Source organism: Nyctibius grandis, chromosome 9, assembly GCF_013368605.1.
Source record: "Nyctibius grandis isolate bNycGra1 chromosome 9, bNycGra1.pri, whole genome shotgun sequence".
Lineage (NCBI taxonomy): Eukaryota > Metazoa > Chordata > Aves > Nyctibiiformes > Nyctibiidae > Nyctibius > Nyctibius grandis.
The window spans coordinates 41,398,883-41,424,939 of record NC_090666.1 but is presented as its reverse complement, the minus strand read 5'-3'; the positions used below and the strand labels follow the sequence as shown (position 1 = coordinate 41,424,939).

Sequence of the window (26,057 nt, the reverse complement as noted above, 5' to 3'; positions counted from 1 at the left end):
TGCAGCTGGGCCAGTCCTCAAGTTTCTCAGGGACCACAAAGGCGGACGTTCCACTGTTGGCAAGCCAACCACTCCTCCTAACGTAGGATCATCGACAAGTTTGCTGAGGATGCGTTCTGTACCCAGCCAACCAACTGAAGCTGACCAACTTACAGCTCCCCACCACACCCCCAAAACAAAACAAACCCTGACACTCTTCTACAACAGGATTCTACAACAGGATTCCAGTTCTGGGCCCCGCACTTCAAGAAAGATGTTGAGGTGTTGGAGCGAGTCCAGAGGAGGGCGACCAAGCTGGTGAAGGGTCTGGAGGGTCTGACCTATGAGGAACAGCTGAGGGAGCTGGGGGTGTTTAGCCTGGAGAAGAGGAGGCTCAGAGGTGACCTTAGTGCAGTCTACAACTACCTGAAGGGAGGTTGTAGTGAAGTAGGAGTTGGCCTCTTCTCCCAGGCAACTAGCGATAGGACAAGAGGACACAGCCTCAAGCTTCGCCAGGGAAGGTTCAGGTTGGACATTAGGAAGCATTTCTTCTCAGCAAGGGTCATTAGCCATTGGAAGGGGCTGCCCAGGGAGCTGGTGGAGTCACCATCTCTGGAGGTGTTTAAGAAAAGACTGGACATGGCACTTAGTGCCCTGGTCTAGTTGCCATGGTGGTGTCAGGGCAACGGTTGGACTCGGTGATCCCAGAGGGCTCTTCCAACCTGGTTGATTCTGTGATTCTGTGAAATAACCTGTAGAGAAGCCACACTACCCCACAGTGGCCTAAGTAATGAATGGATAAATAAAGTTTAACTTTCAGAAGTAGTAGTGAAGGACACACAGCAACCAAAATTCAAAACACCTTTTCATTCCACAGCCCATTAACAGTGCAGGTGAGTAATTCAGATTCTCAGTGTTTGTAACACTGCTAGTGAGCACAGAGTTCCCACAGAAAATCTGACAATAGACGTTAGTACTCACTTTACTATAAAAAGTCTTCAAGCATAACACAGCTTTCAAACACAAAAGTCTTACCAGTATCACTGTCACTCATCAAGCAGAGCTTCAAGAGACATAAGCTATGTATTTTTTAACATTAGGGAAAAATAAATCTTTCTACTGAATATGAAGTTAAGGAAAATAAAAATTTTAACTCCTGAAGCAGTTCTGTTTAAACAAACTCTGAAGACTTTTGTATGAAAGGTGGTCTAATTAAACGGCTTTATTAAACGTGAAAAAAGTGTTTTTAAAGATAGATTTAATAACTGGCATACCAATCCATCTTTTTGTCTATTTTTCACCTTTTCTTATGGTTTTGAACGACATACATCATATTTTAACTTGTACTCCTTTCTCACTCGTGTGACTAAAAAGTTTCACACAAATACAGCTGAGATGGTCCTATTTCTCCAACAGTGTAACACAGTTAGAAACATCTAAATGTTTAGTATATCTAATACTGCTGCTTTAGCATATTTATGCGTTAAAACAAAATTGTTCTCCAAGTGAACTGGAGATGAACAATTCATCTCTCTAGATACACTTTAGCCATGCAGATGCCTTCACTGTACAATAACAGTAATGACAACAGTTCACAGCAAATTGCTCAAGTCACTGACTTTATATAATCCAGTCTGTTTTTCTTGGTGTAGACAGCCTGTCCTGCCAGCGTGAACCCCCCCACCCCGTGCGGAGCGGCACAGAAGAGCACACTGCACCCAGCAGTCTCACACCACCACCTTCGAAGCTCCAGCCCAAATGATCTGACAGCCATTCACAACAGGCTTGACAGAGAGAGTAAGTATCACCTTTAGTCCAGAACAAGACTTGAAATCACACCTCTGAATCCACACTGAGACACTGCAATCCTTGCTTTAATTTTTCCTCAGAGGGGAAAACCAAAAAATCCTACAACATTGGTACCTAAAAAACACTTAGCTTTGGTTGCACAGGTTCAGAACCAGGCTCAAAGTCCAAATCAAAGCAAGGTACCTTCACTGCTACATCCTTTCACCCCTGAAATACCACAGGTTTCATGCTCTTTCTAAACTTTCTGTCTGAGAGTTTCTTCACTACGAAAAAAAGTTCAACAAAAGTAATGTCAACAGGTAATATTCTCCTAAAGATTATTTTTGTTAAGCTTTAAGAGAAACAACAATCAATATTGAACATTATTTTTACCCATTAGAACTGTATCTACCAATGTACTCTCTTTTATTCCACTGCTGCAAAACAGAGCGCTTGGATCCTACAGACCAGTTTGGTTTTTACCTTATCCTTTAAGTTCCCTGTTGCCATCCCCCACAGTACTCTCTCTGAAACAGAGTTTATCATGCTTTAAATAAATGTGCTAGTTTTTTGGATGAGCACAGCTGGAGATGCCTATGGTTGAATACCGTCTTCACACCCAAAAGCTGGTCTGTCTGAATTATGAAACCGCAATGAGCAATTCCATAGTGGATACAGACACCCTAGAAGATGAACCTTAGGACCAAACATATCTGTAATGAAACATTACAGTTTACTGTGACACTGTTTGAGAAAATAACTTCCTCTTTGCCAGTCCTTTCCCAACAGAGCTTCAGGTCACACAATTTACATCAGATATTTGCAACACTGTAGACTTTAATGAAAGAAATATCTTGACAGATGTTGCCCAGACTTAAGGGAAACAAAACACAACATACCACACCTCAGCTGTTACGATCAACTCCCTTAACAAGACAGATGGCTTTAACTCTGTATCACTCCACTGTAAGTATGATGGAAGAGAAAAGTGAACCTATTAACAGCTTTCCCTACTCAAAACAAGCTGTTTCTAGGCCAGCCTAGAGCCAGCCTTCCATTCTACCTGCAATCAAGAACCGAATTAAAGCAAAGAAAACAAGGAAAACTTACTAAAGCCTAGGGATCCTATTTGCTTAACATTATATTCAAATTAAGAAATAGAAATTAACTGACATTTTTATATTTAACAGGGAGATTCGGAAACAAAAAGTATAGCATTTTAATCCCAAATGTGCAGACTCATCTTGCAAGGTGTCAACCCCAGCGAGTAACACTTGTTGACAACACTTACAGGAAGGAGTGTCCTGAAGCTCAAAAGCTACTTTGATCAAAAGCCTCTCCCCCTCCTAGAGCCACAGGCCTATTATCTGCTCCCTCCTCACACACCCTTCCCCTGTTTTTTAATAAAGATTCCCAAGACAAAAATGTCAACTCAAGCACCATCTTTTCTTCTGCTGTTAACCCTCTCAACCCTTAACTGCCACAAAAAACACGGCCAGTAGCTACCCTCCTCAGTGCACAAAGAGCTTGACATTGTCAAGGATTCATTTGTCACAACACAAATGGGATGAAACTCCTACTGACCTGTTAGCAGCTTACTGGCAAGGGGTTTGGTTTTGTTTTTGTTTTTAAAAAAGAGATTCCTGGACATGCCAACTTAGTATAAACAAAATTATGACCAATTACATGAAGTATGACTGTCTTCTTGCCTTAACGTTATCACAACTGAAAGCGGATCTAAGCAGCTGAAAACCCATCTATGCACCACAGCAATCGTCACCCTTGAGACAGCAGTGAGTATCTTAGGAGAAGCTCATTGCTTTATTTCCAGTTCATTTTGAAAAACAAGTATTTTAGTGAATTAGCAAAGTTGATAATATGCAAAGGGCTCATGGAACCACTTCTCAGTTTCACTTTTGGCCATATCATGTTTTTCCAATATGATACCCCCATCCTTTTTTTTTTAAAAAAAAAAAATAATTGCTAAACCACTTGCCACACACTTGCTTTCTGTTCTGCTGAATTATGACTTCAGGCAAAAAAAAAAAAATGTACTAATGGTAGGCTGCTGTTACAGATGACTCCAAGAAGGAGGCAGCGGCAAAGTGAATAAAATTGGACTACATCATCCTAAAAATTCATGGAAGTCCGTGGAATGGGTAAAATTTTTATTATAGAGCTACTCTAAAGTCACTCTATTATTTCAAAAGTGAGTGAACGAATAAACCAACAGAAAAAAAAAACCTTTTCTGTCACTTTCTTCCCTTTTCCAGTTCTTAAACAATCGTAATTTCACAAAGCAATGCTAGTGCTACCTAAAAACCAAAGATAAGCCATCCTGTGAACACTTTACATCCAAATCACCTCATTATAGACAAATCACCTGAACGTTATCTCAAGAATGCTGATGTAGATTGGAACAATACAAGAGAAGGGCCACCAGCAACACCTAACTGAGCCCAACACCCTTGGATGACACTTCCCGTCTACACAGATAGCTCTACATAGGAGCTGTGTATCTAAATGAAGAAAAATCCAGTTTGGACCCCTAAAAATTCCTTCACTTCCCTCTGGCAGTCTGACCAAAGCCAATTTAAGCACTATAAAGTAATTACAGGCAAGCTAGGAAATAAGAGTGGAAATTAGCCCATGAGACACTGACGGAGGTGTAGGGGAAGTGAGAAACCAGAGAATATCGCAATTATTTTTGTGTTTCTTTAGTTAACCTTGCAGCACAAAAAAAAAAAAACCACAAACCAGCAAACTCTAAATAAGTTTAATGCAGAAAAAGCACACAATGCCATTTCAATCATCCTATGCAATAATGGACATGAAACAACTGTGAGACATCCCACATATTACCCTCCTGAGTGGGACAGTACTAACGTATGAGAACATGAGCAATCTCTCATTCCTACAAATAATAATTGTTCGTTATTCATGATCATTGACACAAAACTGTCACTGTTTATGAAATGTCAAAAAAAAACCAAACTAGAGCACTGTATTTTAAATTGCATTTAATTATACAAGTTTCCAGTCTGCCAAAATGTGACTATAAATGAATTATTAAAAATAGCATTACTGTTAAAACAATGAATTAAATTGAAATTTATTAATTCCAAAGGAATTAAAAATTCCTTTTGGAAAGGCTGAATATGGAAAGGCTGAATTATGAGAAATGGATATTTCCTGAAAAGCAGAACCTTTTTTCACCAAAATGCCTTTGCATGACCTTAAGAGAAAATTATTACAAATAATGTAACATCTAGTCCAAAGACACAGAAAGGAGCCCTCCTCTAGCTCCCTGTGGCACATTTGTATCATTCACCACCTAACAAATGCAACCTTACACAGAAAAGACTGTTAAAATAAAAAGGAATTCCTCAGATGCAATTTGTTCTTTACAGTCTGCTTCAATTTGCATAACTTGATTGTTCCAGGTCAAACTGGGATAGGAAGGTATACACCTACATATAAATATTCTCTCTTATTTTTCATGTAATTAACCCTACAATGTATTTTAAAAGGCTGAGATTATCATAGAATCACAGACTGGTTTGGTTGGAACGGACCTTAAAGCCCATCCAGTCCCAACCCCCTGCCACAGGCAGAGACACCTTCCACCAGACCAGGTTGCTCCAAGCCCCATCCAGCCTGGCCTTGAACACTGCCAGGGAGGGGGGAGCCACAGCTTCTCTGGGCAACCTGGGCCAGGGTCTCACCACCATCACAGGAAAGAATTTCTTCCTAATATCCAATCTAAATCTACCAAAACAACTAGTTTTCTCCTTTATTAAATACAATATTATTTATACACAGAATCTGAACTCAGTTTGATTCCTGGCTCCAGGCATTCAAACCTTCATGTGACCATGGGTCACAAAACTGTGCTCCTTGCAGAGGAGGGGAGGAAGAGTCACCAGGAGAGGAGACACTGGAAATTCTCCAGCAGAAGCTGAGAACAGCTCCCCATGGGATCTGCTGTCTACCTGCTGGGAGGCCAAGAGGACCTGGGCAAGGCAGTGCAGTAGGGGCCGCTGCCTCGCTTCATCCCACGGTTAGAGACCTGCATTACCCAACAACTTCAGAACAACTTCAGAACAACACACGCTGCTCCCGGTCCCAGCACAGAAACCTCACCTGAAGCTATGCAAGAGCCTCACGTGGCTAAGACGTCTGAGGCCACGTGCTCTACGGTATTTGTTAGTAAATAAACGTGTTACCTTAATATTCAAGATCTGGCCTTCCAAAACATCAGCTCTCACTTGTGACACACAGGTTAAGTGGAGTCTCGTTTTGTTGGTGCCCATCAGGAGCCTAAAGGCTGGTTACAGCAGGCAAAGACCAAGAGGTGTGAACACATATGGCTGCTTACATGGAAGACATATATTAAAAATAAGTTTCTGTGGTTAAAGCAGAACTTACTGCCTTAGCACTGAAGTCAAGTTACCAAGAGTCTGAGCACCAAATGAGCCTGTTAATTTCATCTTCATCAGCAACGCAATTTCCTGGGAAGTTTCAGGTATAACTTTTACATTCAAGTTGCTTACAGTACCTCTCCCTCTCTTACTGCACTAGGCATTTAACCTTCTGACTTGGGAGTAACATTTTCTTTCCAGGAGCAAGATCCAAAGTTCTTATTATGGGTTTTTATTTCACTGAGGTACACGCACCAATGCTGGGGAATCTGTATTTTACAGAGTTTTTAAAACAAATGTCATCACCAAAGCGATGAACCTGGAGTGCTGAAGACCTGACGAACCAAACAGAAATCCATCATATTGTAACAAAAAAAAAAAAAAAGAGATATCAGAGATTGGTTCTAAAGTTAAGACAACCTGGAAAAAGGTTAAAAAAAATTACAACACAAGTACACATAAAGCAATTGGTAGGAATTAAAATTAATAAAAATTAACTACAAAATTCCATTTTAACTCAAACACCTTTAACTCAAGAAACATATATTATTATTTTTTAACTTTCTGTAATAAGTGTGTCTCTCTATCTTACTTATCTAGTCATTGGATACCTCTGCAAGATGCCCAGCATTTTCTTTGTATCTAAGTTTAGCACAGGGGAATCGGACATTACCAGGATGCTTCAAAGCACAAATAGTTTTTGTTATGCAACTGGTCAAACGGATAAAAAGTGTGAGTTGCAGCCATAAAAATGGCAGAAAGCGAAGAAAACCAAATTATAAATTAAAATGTAAACAACAAAACAACTAGGGAAAAGGGGGAAGGAAGCATTTATAAATACACTGGCTAAGAATCGATACGTACATGACCTCCTTTGTGTGTCACAGGGGACGTGATGAGATTACTGATATGGAAAACTGACCGAAAAATGACATGTAATGAACTGGAGAGCAGTCTCACAAGGCAAGCTGGGTGAGCCTTAACTTCTTGTAACTGAAGATGACATAAACGTGAGAAAACACCTTATAGAGAAAAATTCTACTGAAGCAGACATAGTGGTGAGGTGTTGAGCACACCAAACTTCAGAGGAAACAATCCAGGTCTGTCCTCACACATCTACCAGTGGGGAAAGGCATTTTTTTTTCCAAGTAACTTATTTGAAAGGATACATCTCTGGTATCAACTCACCTACTCTCTCCACTCTGAAGTGTGCATATAAAATAATAACAGACCAAAGGCATATTTGTATTTAATAAAGTCTGAAATTCTTACTCCAGGCATTTCCTTGTTGGCTTCTGAAGAAATAAGGTTTTTTTTTAAAAAAAAACTATGAGAATCAGGTGTGGTAATCTCTTTTTTTACCTTAAAGGATTAGGTACTTTATTGATGGAAATCTATTAATCACTATTAGAATTGCACCAAAGTAGATTAGGAAAAATAAGAACTCAAGATTTTTTTTTCTGCAAACTTCTGCTCCCTTATATTTAGGGCACTTCTGTTACAAATAGAGACAGTATTTCAACCCAACACCTTTATATACGGTGATTATTATATATTAACAAGTAGGAATTTGCAAAATGGATTCAAATCAGAACTTTAAAATAGTATATTCCAAAATACTTCATTTCTTTGACTCAGAACTAGTCAACATTAAATACAAAATGATGACAGTCTATACTGCTGTTACTTTCAGTTTCATAAAACTATCTTCTCTCCTTACTCCTTTCCATACACAGTAGTTCAGTTCTGGTTCAGTTCTTCTCTACCTGTTACAAAAATTTCAGTTCTACAATTAACCTTCCCCACCAATGGCTTCTGGGACACCTAAGATTCAACTGTAATTTTGTTTATGTAAATATTTAATGTGTTATTTATCTTTTAAAAACTTGAACAGTTAGAAGGATAAATATGCTAAGGCATATAACTCTTCAAGTAAGTATAAACAAGGCATAGTTTGTTAGCTTTGTTGGCAAAACAAATCATAAATAACCTTTTGAATGTCCAGCACCAATCAAAATTATCTTTCTTATGAAAAATAATTAAAGTCAAGATTAATATAAGCAGATTTAATGTCTGTTGATCTAAGTTATTCAAATGGGACATCTCAACTGATCTCAATCAACACAGCGTTGTACAACGCTGACTACTGCTCAATTTTGCCAAGCAGGAGCAACATGAAATCTGGCACCAGGTAATTCAAAGCACAACTAAAGTTGCCCAAAGTGTTTCTTTCCGAGGTTTTCTTCAACTGAAGGAAAAGGAAAAATCGCTACCTACATTTGAGACGTTCCAGAGCTGGGCGACAGAGCACAGAGAGGCAGGTTTCAAAATGCTCTCCTAAGCTTTCATCATGGAATTACACATCCTGAAGAAACCTACCTATCAGGGAAAGTTCCTGCATAATGACCTGAGGTGTGACTCTCAATTAACATCCATGCAGATACCATTGTTCTCCACTACGGGCTCAGGCACCCAAACAAGTCAGGGCAGGTTTAATGGATGGGTGTTAACTGACCCCATGCATACAACTAGCCTGCAGCAAAAACGCAGCTTTATCTCAATTAAGAGTGTGGTTTTAAGATAGGCTGAACCCATCTAACCTCAGGATGGCACCAAAAGCGTAGCAGTCTCACGCTTCTCCATTCCCAAGCCTTCTATCCCCACACGCTCCTACCATTTCTCCTGAAAGCACAGGATGCTCAACTTTTCCATAGTGGGCTTTCACCTCCCATTAGCGAGTCTGACGGGCCTCAGCACTCTGAAAAGCAGAACATCCCTCCTAGCTGCAGACCACAGTTAGTCTGGCTCAGCCGTACCTTAAAAAGCACACTCCAAGATAAATTACTTGACATTTGTCACAGGCTAAGCCTGTACTCACAAGCAGTTGTCACAGGTTAGCTGATAGGTGTTAGCATGATAAGCCCTAATCAACTGATCCTGAGTTTGAGACTTAAGAGCAAATCTTTGTATTGTTTAACTTCAGCCAGGTAAATACAGCCAGAACAAATTAAAACAAAAGCTCCTCAGTTTAACAGTTCACCAGTTAACGATCCTCAGCTACTGTAGCATTTAGATGAGGTCCACATTCATCAACAGCTTATTTTCATCCCCACTACCCTGTGGTGTCACGCTAACACAATCCAACCTACTTAGTGTTAAGTCTGATATACCATTATCAAATGGGACATTAAAAAGTACCAGCGGTGGACTGAAAGGATGTTTCTGTTAGCCACAAAAATATTTTGCAGCTGAAAGCACAGGAAGGATAGAGGAATAATGGCTGGGAAACGGAGCTGAACTGTACACTCGTGAGGAACATCACTGCATGATGCGACAGGTCTCAAAGGGAGGGAGACTAATACAGGACCTGAAGGCAGGGGAAGAGGTCTCAAACAGAGCTGAAGTTTAAAATTCCATGAATAAAGATGACAACGCAGCACTATGCTACCTACAACCAAACATACTTCAGTAATCCCAGCACTCTCCAAACATACCCAAAATAAGTAAATAAATAGAAGTGCTGAACTCAAACTGAGAAATAAACTTCTACTTGCAATTACATTTCCCCAACACAGAAGCCAGTTGATTCTAACCAAACAAACCCCATTTCTTTCCTAAGGACAGTCTGCTGTCATGATTTCACTTAGTTTTGCATGGATGTACAATCTTTTGAGTTTCTTACTTGAACTTTCCTAAAGTCTTTTTGATGGGTTTTCGTTTTACAGAATATTTGCACAGTTTGAACTGAAGTTATCCTCTGTTGACCTTCTATTTTACACACTGGTGTCCTGGCTGCTTCTTTGTTCTACAAAGCCCCTCATTTGTAAGCAATTTTGAGGGTTCAACCACAGGTTATGAATGCACATCCAACATACGAATCTCAGTTTAGAACAGGTTCTGTTTGCATGGGTAGTCCTTTATGTTTTTAAACCTAAACCTGAGTGCATCAGACAGTACCAGGTAGGTACTTCTGACCAACAAGCTTAAGGAAGTCCTCACACATTTGATACCTCCCACCTTGGAGATACTCAAAAGCCATCTGGACATGGTCCTGGGCAACAGGCTCTAGGTGGCCCTGCTTGAGCAGGGAGGTCAGCCAAGATGCCCTCCGGGGTCCCTTCCAATCTCACCCTTTCTGTGAGAGTCTGTAATACTTGACTGAGTTAAGAACCTTCCTAGAAGTCACGGACCTCCACAGCGCAACTAACAACAAAACTTCATCTCTCTCCAAAAGAAAATACCATTGTCATCATAAAATTTAGGTTAATTGTTTTAAGTCACCTATTGGTTAACAACTATAATTTAGTATAAATAATTATTGCTAAATTGGGATTAAAAGAAAAAAAAAAAGTCTGTTCATGCTATGAAAACAACCATCTGTAACATTTCCATATACAAAATCAGCTTTAAAAGACTTATGCTTCCCAATAAAGATGTGATCGTGTGTCTGGAGGGGAGACTTGAGCACTGAACTCCAAACTCTGATTTCACTGCAGAAAGCAAGCTGGTAGCACGGACGCCCAACCCAATTCCAGTGCATAGAACACGTATCAAACAAGACTTACTTGCCTTCATGTTGACAATTAGCTGTAACATGTGAACAACTCCATTAATCTCCTTATGAAAAAATTACATTATCAGTTAATGCAATGTACAAAAAGCATAAGCTGTAAAATGTGTATGATTTCAACAACAGACAGAAGGGGTAAAAGCAGAGCACTCCTGAAGTCCCCAACCAATACCAATGTGTTTATGCTCGCACATGCAGGGTGAAACCCTTCCAAGAAACGACTGAGACTATTATTTGATCTTATAAACAGAAATCACAAAGAAAATGTTTAGGCATAAGAGTATGTGCACGAAAATGTGGATGTAGGACTGGGTCATAACAAACTTTTTTAAAAAAAGCAAGTAAGCATTGCCATAAAATTAATGATATCTCTGCGTGTACACACATATTTCGAAGTCCTCCTGACTGAACTCTTCTTCCAGTTCATTGTATCAGCAAAAATATTCAGTGTGTTACACTGTATCAGCAAAAATATATAAACAAAAAACTATGGCTTGTGCGAAGTTAATGCTTTCTGCTTTAAAAGAATGAATATGCTGCTTCAGAAGCATCACTAGCTCCAGCATGCCTTGCAAGCCAAATGCTGAACACTTCGAGTTTCCAGTGTTACGAGAGAAACTGAATGAACTAAGGGATGGAGAGCGTGAACAGAAGAGAAAGCAGGAAAAAAATTCTTCAAGTTAACTACTTCCAGTTGAACATTATCTTTAACAATCAGTGAAAGATCATCCTGAGGTGATCACTTAAGGACTGAGAATGAAAGTCACTTCTCACGTGTATTCTGTCAGCATTTTAGTGACGTTAAACCATGTCCTTAAGGTGCTATTCATGCACTTTTCCCTCTATAACCTCAGCCTTCTCTCGTGATGTCAAACTGAGGTGTAAATGAATGTATGTTCAAACAAGAATTGAGATGAACATTCAGATAACTTTCACTGGGCAATCTAGGTATCATCAATTACCACCATGCTTTTAGCTTCCTAACACCTCACATAAGTTTACTCCTGAAGGCCTTCAGCCTGAATTTACCTCATTATTAAGCATGATTTTTCCCCCCACAACATGCAACTCAGCAATCTCCAGTTATACGTATTCAAATAAAAACCACAGTTATGCGATAAGGAACAAAACTAGGGCTTATCTATTCTGCCACTTTTCCCCATTCCAGCCAAAACAATTCATTAGCATTATGAAATACAACTCTTACTCATCAGAAAAAAAAATATGAAATGTTCCCGCTGCATTTCTGAAGTTCACAAAAGGATATCTTCCTGCTTTTGCTTAATAGTAATCTCTCTCTTACATGAGTTAAAAAAAACCCCACACACCAAAAAAAACCCAACACCCAAACCAAAAAAACAAACCCACACAATTTTCTTCCTCAGGTTTAATTTAGGGCAAATTATAAACACTTGCTAACATAAACATGCTACAGACAAGAAGCCTAATTCTTTCACAGCTGGAATCTCCAAGTGAGATAAATGAGCTGCTGATTTGTAAAATGCTGCCAGTGGATATAAATCTCTAAGATACTTAAATAGAAATAATTCCAGAACATTCATCAAGATCAAATCAAAAGAAAAGTGAAACCAAGATGCTCATACTGACGAACTGGGCAGTGTACTTTTTTGTAGTGTATTGTTGCCCAGTCTGGGACTACAGTGACTCTATAACACTTTAATATAGAGTCCAAATAACTTTAGTAATTGTAGTAGAAATGACTGATAATCATTAAGCCCCCTTCCCCTGGCTTTAAACCTTTTCACGTTCCAAACAGATTGTACTAGTTTAAAAACAAAAAACCACCCCCCCCACACACACACACCCCAACACAAAAAAAAAAACACATATTAAAACCAAACAGACCAAAATTTGCATTTCTGTATATACAAACAAAGCAAATCACACGCCTGCACTAGCAAGACTAGGTTGTAAAGAACGGGTCAGACAGACACGTCAATCTTAACCACTTTAAATCTCACAAATCTGTAAACACACAGTTATTTTCAAAGAAAGTCAGCCCTGGAAGATGACAGGTGACCCCAGGACACACTGTACTACAAGACCTTTCTGATTTCACCAAGGCTTCACACGGGTGGCACAGCAGGAAAAGCAGCGTCCTGGGGCCAGAGCCTCGTGTCTTTGTACAGCAAATGCAAATCATCAGCTACCCTGATGGTTCAAACACCTTTCACAAGATGCACCCCGGGCAAAAGTCCGGGCTAAAATAAGGCCTTGAGACACTCCAGTAACTGAGATGTCAGAAATGAGTATGTGGATCTCTCTCTCCCTGCAGAAATCCCTTTCAAAACATCAAATCGATCATAGCAATGTTTGCTATGAATAAAAGCTGTTTAAATACTTCTCCAATATTTAACTACTGTCATCCACAACAGCCTTTACATACCACTACCACAAAAATTTACATTAAAGAATTATTTGTGCAACACTGGGAAAAGGGCTACCCTATGAATTAAAACTGTCACTACACAGCAATAATCTAAACAACCTATTAATAGTACCATTTATAATCTTATCTGGTTGATGTGTCTAGCATTATGCTTATATATTGCTTCAATATTTTGAAGCTGTTACACAATATATCGAATATAGCTACATTTCAGTGCAGAGAAAATAAACCTCATTCTTACAGAAAGGCAATATTTCAGTACAACACTAAAGCAGTTTTACTGAAGTATAAATCTAATCTTCTTCCCAATCATTTAAGCAGTCCACACGCAGCTTGCTTGCTTGAACTCTTATAGCAATTTTCCATTAACAAGTTTATTTAAAACATGATTTAACAAAATAACACAATCATGTTGAAAAACAAGCCATATTTTATAAACATTAAATGCAAGCACGGCACTGCAAGGTAGACTTTAAAGACTGAGAAAACCAAATTACTCTCCAAGATCACCTCGTTAGTACCACGCTGTTGTCCTTTTTAAATACACTCCCAGATTCTAGTGGAAATTTACTCTTTGGGACGTACTGATCAGTGTATTACACATTGTAAAACAATGGGGCAAATAGTAAAAAATAAAGACCCACAACGGTGAGAGGATCCCTTTTAATATCAACAGTCAAGTGAGAGAAACCAATCGGAAAGGCAGGGAGCCTCCTTTGACAGCTGTAACCTCTGAAAAGCCAATCCACAGGCACAGAGGTTCGGCTGAGGCGGAGACACGGATTCATTGAAGAAATTCTTGAGGGTGCATTTACTATCAGCTTTACATACAAGTACAGACACATCAGGCGACAGCCTCTATCTAAGCCTTATACAACTCTACGGAGCACAGGAGTCGATGTTTAAAGATCAATTAAGACAAATTAACACATTTAAACGACACCAGAACTGTGGGTGAGCATCTTCAAAGCGGTGCTGTCCTACTGCTGGTCAAAAACCCCAGAAACTTATCTTTACTTAAGCGGACAAAAGCTTTCTTTCCCCCCCTTATAACACTACAAGAAGGACACGCATCACTTATTTCTTTTTAACACTTGCTGGTTTATTTAGATATAATCTAAACGCTGAAAAGCCTAACGCTTAATGCAGCACGTCCAGCCGATGCATCTGGCACTTGATGTACACCACGCAGCACGAACCGTCTCTTCTGACAAAGTACGGGCAGGACTCGAACTCGTGACAACTGCCGGGAATTTCTCTCTCCCGCCGCATCCGCAGCGGGGAACGAGCTCTACAAGCCGAAGCTGCTCGCCGGCCCCTCCAGCCCCCTTGCCCTGCGAGCGCACATGGAGACAATCTGTAGTAAAAGAGCCGTCCCGCTTCCTCCGCTCCCCGTCCGCAGGGCCGCCGGGCCGCCCCGCTCCCGGCCCCGCTCCCCGCCGCCGGCCCCGCTCCGCTCCCCGCGCACAAGGGGAAGCGGTAGCAGCAAAGGCACGCTACGCCAACTGCGGCCGCAGCGCCCGCGCGCTCATTCAGAGATGCATCTTGCGCCTTCCTCCTTCTTACGCTAGCGTAAAGGCCTTCCCCCCTCCCGCCCCCCCCCACTAATCAAAACACTCGCGAGTCGGGACGCAAAGAAGATGGCGGAGTAGGGCCCGCTTACGGCGTCGGACAGCAGTTTACGCTGCGCTCTTTGCGCAGGGCCCCGTAAGAACCGTGCAGCGCTGCGGTGGGGAGCGTGCGTAGTGCACTTGGTGAATGCCAGCGGCCTATTTCCCGTGCGGGGAGGGGGGTGTCTGATAAACAATGGTGCCCCCCCTGCGCGGCTCCCTTACCGATTCCTCCTCTTTCTCCATCCCCGTGGGCATCTGCGGCACAGCCCGGTTGATGGAGACGCAGTCGTTGAGGTCGGGCATGTCCTTGCCGCGGTAGATGGGCAGCGGTTTGGCGGCGTCTAGCGCCCGGGCTCGGAAGGAGAGTTTGCTCATTGTCTCCCCCTCACAATAACACCCCGGGGCCGGGCGGGCGGGGGGGGCCTTCAGTGCGGCCTCGCCGCCGCCTCCCAGCCGCTCCCGCACCCGGCCCGCACCACCATGGAGGGTCCCGCCGCCCCGGAACAGCTCTCCGCGGGGCCGCCCGTAGCTCACAGCGCACGCCCCGCAGCCCTAGATCCGCGCCGGGCTCGCTCGATCCGCTCCCTGCGCCATGGCAAACATGGCGGACATTAACCAAAGCGGCCAGCGATCCCGACAGCCAACGCGAGAGCTCGGGGTGGGGGGGGGAGGCCGGGAGGGAGGAGGGAGGAGAGGGGCAGCCGCGGTGCGCGCGCAGCCGAGGGCGGGAGGCTGAGGGGGGCGGCCGGGACGCGGCGGTGTGAGGCGGCCGCTGAGGCGGGACGGGACGGTGCCCGCTGAGGGGACTCGCTGTCCCCCCCCGCGCCCCCCGCTGCGGGCGGAGCGTGTGACTGGAGAAAGTGGCGCCGGGCGGGTCGGGTGGTGGCTGGGAGCGATGCGCCCCCCCGTTCCCCGCCGCCCCGGAGCCGGTGACAGACACCGAGGGTCACCCCGGAGCCGGTGACAGACACCGAGGGTCACCCCGCGCCGGTGGTGGGGACTGCGAGGCGGGAAGGGCGCGCTGCTGCTCTGCGGGGCTGGAACCCGCATCCCCGGCCCTGGGCTCCTCTCCTCGGCACACGCCGGTGGCTCGCATCGGTAGCCGTTTGGGGATTAAAACGCTTTAGCAATAAAAACAGCCACCAGGAATATTAACTTCAAATATTGTTACAAACCAACGCTTCAGAGACAAACTCATACCCGGTCAATTTTTCTTTTTTTCCCGTCAAGAGTGATGTCCTGTACTGCTGTCTCCAAGAGGGGCTGAAGTTCCGTGTACCACAGCGAAAGGTGCTTCTCGTGCCCAGAAGTTTGTACGAAAGACCTGTCCGTAGGTCTGGAGTTACTCAGGGGTAGCCGTGTGGTGTGTGCTGTTGATGCTCTTCTGCTGTAGAAGTGCCACGCTCCTGTTCGGTTCGTCCCTCTTCAAAGGGTACAGTGCTAAACAGGAGCAAGGTGTCTTGGAAAGAGAAACCCTGAGTTATCCGTGTGGACAAAGCCATGGTCTACTGATCCAGAGCATCCCACATCGGTTCGATGTATTGACTTTAGTCTGCAAAGCCCTTCATCAAAGACCTTTAGTACTTCAAATACCTCATCATTTCCATATTATTTTGACACCCTGAGATCAGGCCAGCTGCCTTTTCTCACCTCCACCTGAGAGCTCTTACAGGAGTTGTCAGTGCAGTCTGCTGTCTCTGGAATAAACTGGAACTGTTTGGCAGACAAAACTTGACCATGTTACCAGTTGGACCACAGTGCCAACTGCACATTATTCCATTTTTTAATTAAAAAAAGAAAGCTTGACCAAATAGGTTCAGTTTCTGAATTGCTGTTCATTTTATATAGCAAATACAAGTGCTGTTCATGATAAACACATGATTTACAAAATGAAGAATAAAGAATTGTGTCAGCAAGAGAGAGAGAGATAAGGAAGATGAAACAAGTGAAAGAAAGAAAGAAGCAGCAATGACATTATACTCGTGAGCCATGGACCCAAGTTAGCTTGGAAAAGAGATCTGGAAATTATATTAGCTTCTCCTATGAAAGCATCAGGTAATCAGTTCAGTAATGGTCATATGAACAAATGAAGCTTTAAAAATTATGAGAAAAGGAACAAGAGAACAAAACTGTGACAGATTACACTTATCTACAATTTCCTTAAAATATTTTTATTCATAAAGATACACAATTCTTGACTTGGATTAGAATTAACGTACAAATATTTAAAAGTTGTGTAGCTTCTAGCCTAGAATTTATAGTTCAGCACCATTTTAGAAGTGCCCAAACTTCCAACACCCCAAATCGGTTTGATACCATCAAACTGATTCACAATTGATTGGTAGCAGCAACAGTTGCCATTTTCCAAAGAGTAATTACACCACGCTTCTGCGTGAGCTTTGGCATCTCAGTCTTGCTGTGCAGCACCAATGCAGGGATTGTAAAGCAAATTAAGCCACGGGCTCTTCCTAAGCTGGAGACTCTGCATCTTCTTCATCCTTGCAGGTCTCTGGAATAAGCTAGTCCCAACAACTCTGAGAAACCAGAAGTTGAAATAAAAATGGTCATGCTGTTTTGGCTAGACAAAGGTAGTAGCAAGGGTGGTCACTGCAGCTCTCAGCAGCTCAGGAGTTAGGTTTGCATTGTGATGACTGATTTAGTGAAAGGAGGAGAGGGGCTCTGTGAGTGTTTCCCCACCAGGCAACTGCCTGAAGTTACCTTCTTTATCAGCTACTGGAATGTGTGCCTAAAGTAAATGCTGAACTGAATTCAACCTCACCTCCCAGGACCCACCTTCACATCTTGGCACAGACATTTAAAATTGTACCCAAGCGTGAGCTTCCCCTACAGTTGCTGACAAAGAGCATAGCAGGGGCATGAATTCCAGTCTCTGTAAATAAAATGCATTTTCAGCTCATGTTTCATGAATTTTCCGTATAAATGCCATGACAGATTCTGTTGCGGCACTGCTGTACAGATAATATGCATTTGAAAAGACTCGGTTAGCTGCACGGAACGGGCAGTTCCTCCTGAAGTATTTCCTCAAGTACTTAAAAGACAAGGACTTTCCTCTTTCTGCTTCCCTTGTAGCAAGAAAGAAGCATTTTACACGCTGCCATATGATTTTTTTTTGCTTTTTCAGTTAGCACAGCTCAACAATAGATAATAATAACCTTTCCCCTTTGTGTGCATGTTCTGTTCTTTTTCACTGCTTAAACCAAAAAAAAGAACAAAAATGCAACATATTTACCCTCAAGGTGGCTCCTAGTCCTAAACTAATCCCATTATTTTATTTCTACAAGCAAGGCATTTTTTTTAAATGATGCCCTGTAGGATACTGAGGTTTTCTATGTAGTCAAAAAAGCAATTGCACAGGGGCAAACATGGGTAGAACTAAAGTTTCAACTTACATTAGCTTAGCTTTAAGTCAGAACCATACATCTTTTCAGTACTCTGGTCTCTTCATCTTGTAAAATATCACAGATTTTCTGAAGAATTTCAACTCTAAAAAAATTGTGACCTATACTTGACCTACAGATAAAAGTGCTTTTGATGCATAAATCAAGGAAACAATGTCTCAAATGAAATTATTTGTTCAGTAGTTGAATTCTGACTTGTCTTCGTATTTTCTGTGTGAGATAATTCAACTGAATATGCACACTTGCAGACTGGATAGACCAAAAATACCCAGATTTCATTTGAACACATATATCAATGGAAACGTTAGAATTCTATAGGCTCGGGTGCTTTATCACGTCCTTCCTTTTGGTTCTGCTTCTCCGTAGTGACACGGAACACAAGGAATGCTTGTTCTCACTGTAGCTGCCTAAAGCCTGGGTCATTGCTGGTGGTTGTCTTGCAAGTTTTTCCCGTTTCTTCTTTTTTTTTTTTATTTTCTAATAATATACATCTCCCTGCATTAGCTGTATACCAAGCAGAAGCATCACTTATGGGCAATTATGTCAAGAAATCTCAGTGTACATTATTAGAACATGATATGTCATGAGCATTGAATAGTTCTTTATTGTGTGTGTTGTTACCGTATAAGTACAAGAAGTATTAAAAAAAAAAAGGCATGGACAGTATAGAAACAGAGATTCCAGAAGTGGTTAATGGCCTCTGAAAAGGCATGGTGTTGTTCAGCCTTGTGGGGTGTTTGAAACCTTAATTAATTGTATGGTGTTAAAAGACAACTAGAATTTTAGGGTGCTAATGACTTAACTGTAAATACACAGAAATAATCATCAGGATACAAAGTGTGTAGAAGGATTGACTTTGTCTTCTGCACCATGCTGGTTACATGCTGCATGAGGGTGAGAAGATGTGATTAGGAACGTGATGCTGACGAATCTATGCTAACGAATATTTCCCTTGTCACTGATAACAGCCATTGTACATTCAGGATTCCTGTCTCGGCGGCAGCAGCAGCCTCATTATAGAGTGTTTTGATGTCGTGTTGAAGCAAAGCTTCACTAGAAGCGAGCCTAAAAGTAGCCAGGAGGCTGGCTTAGTAACTTCAGCACAAGGGAAAGTGCTGAGCTTTCCAGGAGAGATATGAATGGACTAGGGGACTCTTTTTAAAGGTTATGAAGTCCTCCTTTCTCCCTATGTCTGAGAACTCCTATTGAAGTGAAAGGAACCTCTGTCCTATTCATTTCAAAGGGGGTTTTGTCAGGAAAAAGAGCTTGATCAAAGTAGCTACTAAGCATGCTTAGTGGCTAATGTTCAGAGTTAAATGTATCAGCTGTTCCAAACCATTTCTATTTCAAATTATTCAAAGGGTTTAGGGGACTGGCAGCCTGCACATTTTCCTCTTTAAGGTCACCAAAACCCATCAGTCAAAACCTGAAATCTAGTATGGAATAGCTTCTTGGGAGATTTAGAGCTCTGAATGAAAATTATAAGAGTTGAAAACTGAGTTAAAATCTTGAGCCCAACAGCAACAGACACCATATAAAACTAAATAAAAAGGCAGCTATGAAAATAGCTGGTTCCCCAAATTGTAGCAGGCAGGTAAAATGATGAAATATGCTTGAGCTAGGAAGCAGCAGGAAGCTCCCAATTTAACAGTTTTATACTAAAAATATCCAAGTCAAGAAATACATTTAAAATGAAAGTGTGCTTTATGTCTAAAGGTATTGGCACTGGGTACAGGCACTGGGAGTGGGCACCAGCTCTTTTAAGGAACCTGCTGCAGCTGTTTCCTGTAGTATAAAATCTTGAATCCTTAGTCAAAAGGTAAATCTACTCTTGACTGCGCTTTTCTATGACACAATTCAACAAGTTAACAACAATGCCATTATGAAACCAGATGAATGTCTTAGAATTATACTCCATAAACCCGCATGTTTATACGACAGACTATTTCCTTGTAGCCTTATACGACACAGACTACACAAGACAACTAGTTTGCCCAACAGATACCTGTCGCTGAGGTTGCAAAAGCTTTCCTTGTAAGAGAGGTCATTGGTGCTTATAAAGACATTCAGTTTTACCTTGTAGGCTGAAATTTGTTCTTCATCGATGTAGACGTGCATACAGGTATATATTCCTCTCTCTCACGTAGTATTTACGCTGAGTGTATGTAGAACATCAAGTAAAACCACCTGTAAGAGTGCAGCTCAGAAACACAGGAGTCTGGGGTTGATTTTTAAAATAGGCAGGATACAATATGACACAAAAATGATGCATTGGAAAAAACCCTGGTATTCTAAACCAGCAATACTTTTTCACCAGAGTATGTAATAATAAGGATATTCATAGGTCAAATATGACACACGTATTCACGTTACAGAAATCACCATGCCTCAAGAGATAAACCCACTGAAAAACAAACATTCAAAAGTCTACCGAAAGCATTTTGAACCTATTTGACGTCACTTAATGTTGAAAATGCTCAGCATGGAGGGAATCACTGGTTCTTTTGGTATTTGACAGGCAAGACTTGACAGAAGATCCAGTGCGGCAGCATCGACATCCCATGGTGTGATCTTGCGGACGTTGCAGCGAAGGCGTGAAGCGAGATGATGCCAAGGCAGCAGGTTTGGTTACTCACGTGTGGGGTTGGCAGACTGGCCAGGGGCTTCAAAGTAATGGCTGCTTCTATGTCACAACTAGAACATATGCAAGTGAACAGAAGGGGATAATGCCAATAGTATAAATACCAAACCTCCCCTGTATACAAGGAAATGTCAGCAGAGATTTTTTTATTATTTCTCTTAAGACAAACAAGTACTCCTCCCTATTCTCTCCTCTTCCCCCTCAACCAAAAAAAAAAAAAACCCTTTGCAATAAACAAAACCAGATGGTACTTGACGTGGCACGGGCTAGTCCCTCCCTGGTCATTCTGAAGAGCCCTGCAGCTTCTGACTTGAGTAAATGTTGCACGTTCATTTGTTTTACCACCAGGAAAAAGGTAACTTTAAAATACAGTGACCAGTAAAGAGGAAAAGAATGGTTATGGCTGGAAGTAGAAAACTACTGTTAAAATTGGTGCATAACAAGAATGGTATTTATATCTTTAAGTTTTGGAAAATAACAGTAGGCCTTAAAAAGAGGGAGATCTACTCAACTGTCGTTTAGAAAAATCTAGCAGAGAAAATCATGATAACCAAGTTTACAAATGTATACAGATTTATTCCAAAGTCTCACACCTCAGAAGACAAATACAAGATGATTTTTTTATTTATCTTTGTTTTTAAATCAATGTGTTTCGAGGAGCTGGCAGCTGCCCAGCTCGTGTGAAAAATTTAAAAAATAAACCCCATCCTGCCACTTAAAGTGCCAATAAAATAAGAATCACGGAGTATTAAAAACTGTTACTATTTTTATTCAACGTTCAGAACCCAGAGTGAAGGCATTTCCCTAAAGTGGACTCTGTGAAAAACTCTGCCCCAGCAGTAAGAGATACTCCCTTTCCTCTTCAGAGTTTCATAATTCTGCTGAATTTTAGCACAAGGGTAGAAGTGCATCTGCTTTCTAAAAATAAATTTGCAGGCAACTGTAAAAATAAGAAATCAGGAAATACACAAAGCATAACTTTTTATAAATACCCTAAAAGCCACGAGCTTACCTAAAAAAAAAAAAAAAAAAAACCTTGATAATTGCTGTCTTCTGGATTAGCAGCCCAGATATAAAAATTTTTCTTACTGATTGAAAACAGCAATATTTTCCCTGCCCACCTAGTTCTGAGGCTGGTATGGTTTGCTGTGGCCTAAGCTGGAGTAACAGTCCCCACCAGTGCAGGAGGGGCGTATTTAATGGCTTAATAACAGTGAAAACAGGAACCATGGTGCAGCTGGCAGCAAAGTGTCTCCCTGCAGAAAGACACCTTTGCCGATGGAGCACACTGGTTTTTCCCTCGTGGTGGGAGAGCTTGAGTGGGAACCTGATGGCGGGGTGCCTGGCTGAGCCAAGGTGACCCTGGCTGCTGGGGTGACCCTCTGGATTTTGGGAATTCAGGTGTGCCTTCTTGAGGTGTCCAAGCAGAAAATCTCTGCTGTTAATGCTCTTAGACCAGCAAAACTCTGTCGTCTTGTCTAGTACAGTTTGTTTTTCTTTGCATATATATATACCAGACCTTTACCATTCACACTGTCAGATCTCAGGATTTTTCCCCTTCTCAAACTCTTAAGTCCTTCCATAGCCCCTCAAAAAAGAAAATCTCCTCAGTGCTTCTCTACAGCTGGAGTAGAACCAGGTAGCCACCCACCTCCAGAGCAGTAAGATGCCTGTGGTTGCTCCTCCTCCTCTTGCTCCAGTGACCTCTTTCTGCGTCACGCTGTTCCATCACCCTGTAGGTTACCACCAATCTGGATCTCATCAGCATCCCCGGTAGCACAGGCCACTCGTGCTTTCTATCAAGGCTTGCCAGGCTTGGGCAATGAAAGGGTGGCACGACACCCTTTAACCTCTGCTTGCAAAAGGCCTCTTTGTGAGAACGATTTCCTGCTCATCCACTCTCCCAGATGATAGCTGCTGTGCAGAAGTAACCCAGGTCTCGCTCCTCACAGCAATTCCCCTGCCCCGAAGCCCTGTTGTCAGTTGTAGTCTGGAGGCGTTTCCCTAGGAGGAAAGATTGTACTTTTATTCGACCGTGATGCTAATGAGAGGGCAGTTTATCATCACTTATATCGCAGTAGTGTTGTCGTTGTGTTCTGTACTTCCCCAAATTTTCTGGAAAATAGGACTGAAAGAATCACAGAAAAACACGAGTCTCTCAACAGCGTTGCTGTGCATCAAGAAACAAAAATACTAGCTTGCATGAAAAGTCAAAAGGAAAATGAAAGTGTGACTTTGGCAATGGATAGTGGCAATACGGTCTCTGGTAGCTCTCAGTGCATAAATTCATAATAACAAAAGAAAGTTTTTAGTCTTCTGTTGTAAGTTATGCAATCAACATACAGATTTAAAAGTGTATTCAAGCTGCAATTTTCTGTACTTCCTTGCCAAATCAGTTTTTTTAAGAAACCAGTATTAAAAAAAGACACTTTTATTATGCAGACATCAGTCATAGCACATCTGATATAGTATTTCCTCTTCCAAACTGCTGTTGATCGCTGTTCATTGAAATACCTCGCTATGTGTTCAATCATATCTTGATAAATACACAAATCACAGAATCACAGAATCAATCAGGTTGGAAGAGCCCTCTGGGATCATCGAGTCTAACCATTGCCCTGACACCACCATGGCAACTAGACCAGGGCACTAAGTGCCATGTCCAGGCTTTTCTTAAACCCCTCCAGAGATGGTGACTCCACCACCTCCCTGGGCAGCCCCTTCCAATGGCTAATGACCCTTGCTGAGAAGAAATGCTTCCTAATGTCCAACCTGAATGTCCCCTGGCGAAGCTTGAGGTTGTGTCCTCTTGTCCTATCACTGGTTGCCCGGGAGAAGAGGCTGACTCCCACTTCACTACAACCTCCCTTTACTTTAGAAGACCTGCTTCAAGGAAAGTCACACATTTGTACCAGCTATTGCTTCCTCAGGAGCAATGTTGCAAGCTGTGCTGGGCTGAGCAATTTATTCTTATTTAAGTGACTAATGATTCAGCAACGCTCCCTGAAAAGATGGGAGAAGCTTGCCTGTTAGCACACTCAGCTTCTTCACTCTTGTGCTTTTGGTTCACAATCAAACTCTTTTCGGAAGGAGGAACAGGGTGTTTCCATTTGAGGTGGACCTCAGTGCCTCATACCCATTGCCTGGAAAGCCTCACTTCAGGGATTTGAACTCAAATGATGGGATAGGTGGGAGCAGACAGGGGGAAGAGAGGTGGAACTAGTTGTATTAAAAAAGGCAAGAGAGCTACCAGTTGTAGATGTTCATGTGTGTTCAATCAGTCCTTCCCTTGCTGTCACCTCCACATGGTGTATTTAGCCAGGGTGAACTGGGAGGACTTGAGCGAGGAGCCGCAGCTGGCCCATGGTTACTACATGCACTAGTCATTGAGTGCCAGGCTGGGTTGGCTGCCCAGGGGGTGTGATGGCAAGGGGTGGACTGCGTGCACCAGGGGCATGGTGCAGGCACTCCCTGTTTTGGGTGCCATGCAGAGCTGAGAAAGGGCCAGTTTGGAGGACATGCCAGCTCAACGCTGGGAGAAAGCTGAGTAATCAACAAGAGGGAAGTTTGGTGCATATACAGATCCGCAGGCACTCTCACTGTATGAATAATGCCCTTCACACCTCTGAGAGCCTTTGTTTCACTTTGAATTGATCTTGAGAGGATATTTTCACACAGCTGAGTCTGATTACATATTCCTCCAAGACTGAACTTGAAGCTGGATGTGTAGATCCTCCTCCTTGTGTCCTGGACTCAGGTCTGGAGTACAGACAGAGCAGTACCTGTTCACAACATTTCTCTGAACTTCACTAAGAAAAAAAAAGGAATAAAAGTTAAAAGTGGGAACTGAATTGTGGGTGTGGGATAGAGCAGAGAGGGTAAGAGGTGGTGAAAGTGAGGGGAAAGCGATGCCTTCAGGTTTGGGTTTTCACGTGTAAGCCTTGGAAGCTTGCAAATACAAATTATGGATAACTCAGGGTAATATTTGTGGAACTACAATGAAGATATGTAGCCAAATAGGAATGGGAAAGCCTGAGAAAAGATAATTTTGTCATAAATATTTGAAATAAAAATTTCACTCTGTGAGGAGGTGCAGTAAGACTGTCTTCTCCACAGTGAGTCAAATAACCAAGGAGGCTCAGAAATGCCCAGGTAGCCACCCAGAGTCTCCACTGCAAACACCTCGCTTCCAGCAGGTACAGCTCATCGGGGAAGAGGCAGGATTTACCAGAAAGCCAGTGCACAGATGAGCAGAAGCAGCTGAAAACAGCTTGAAACAAGAGGTAAACAAACCACGTGGGGCAGTTGCTGAAGAGCCTGCACAGGCATTGTTAAACTGTACTAGAAAACCAGTTGCAGCCGTTTCACTTTCTATCTAGGTTACCCCACGGCGAGGCATGGTGAGTCAATGCAAGGCACAGTTCTGGCAAGCTTTACTCCTTGCTGCTGAGGCTTTGAAGCCTCTAGTAACGTTTGTGCAATACATCCTACGCTTGTTCCTAGGAAAATCAAGGAATGTCAGAGGTGTGATGGGAATTTCTAACCCTGAAATCCTGAATAATGCCTGAGATCAAAAACCAGGGCGCCAAGTGCTTCTGGCTACTCCAGGGGTAGCAAAAATCTTACAAGACAAAAGAATGACTGGGTTTGGTAATGTTTCTGCAAGTACCTGAATAGTGTCGCTAATTAATCATTCTTAGAAACAAAGGAGAAATAAAGGAGTGGAAAATACTACCGTTACGTAAAAAGAAAATTACACCAGCATTTTAGTATAAATCCTCAATTGAAAAAAATGCCAGTGCAATAGTTGTATTTTCAGGGAGCCCAGATTAATCCATTTCCCCCCAAGTATTCGGTGCTTGCTTGTTAATGAATTTCTCTGCAGTTCTTTCTTCATTTTAAACACACAGATATTTTTGTGAGCTTTTCCTAAAGTCACAGGTTAATCCTTTAGAGGAAAATAATCCATAAAGCCTAGGAGCTGCAAGGAATTGTAATCCCAACCTCTCTGGATTACCCAAAATACATTTGTAAGATGCCAAGCTTTTTCCTCTCAGTGAAATTATAATGCAACATGGGCATTGCTTTCTTTGATCAAAAAGAATGACAGATTTAAGTTTTCCTTAAAAGCAAAATATAATGAAGTGAGAGACACCTTCTCCTCTCGCCTTAACTATCAGACACTATTCTGTTACAGTAACTGCAATAGGAGATAT

The 26,057-nt window shown here is 42.1% G+C and overlaps 1 protein-coding gene and 1 long non-coding RNA gene across 2 annotated transcripts in view; one reads left to right on the top strand and one right to left on the bottom strand.

The window, feature by feature from the left end:
• EPC2 (enhancer of polycomb homolog 2) overlaps positions 1–15,415 on the bottom strand; it is a 48,951-nt gene extending 33,536 nt beyond the window's left edge. The window contains exon 1 of the mRNA XM_068408095.1: positions 15,004–15,415. Within this exon, the coding sequence (XP_068264196.1) occupies positions 15,004–15,156 (153 nt within the window). The 5' untranslated portion in view covers positions 15,157–15,415. The remainder of the gene's footprint in view (positions 1–15,003) is intronic.
• LOC137667373 (uncharacterized) lies at positions 14,794–20,796 on the top strand. Its single transcript, XR_011048785.1, has 3 exons — positions 14,794–14,875; positions 16,012–16,071; positions 20,719–20,796. It is a non-coding gene; the product is annotated as an uncharacterized lncRNA (long non-coding RNA).
• Positions 20,797–26,057: the final 5,261 nt, after the last annotated feature.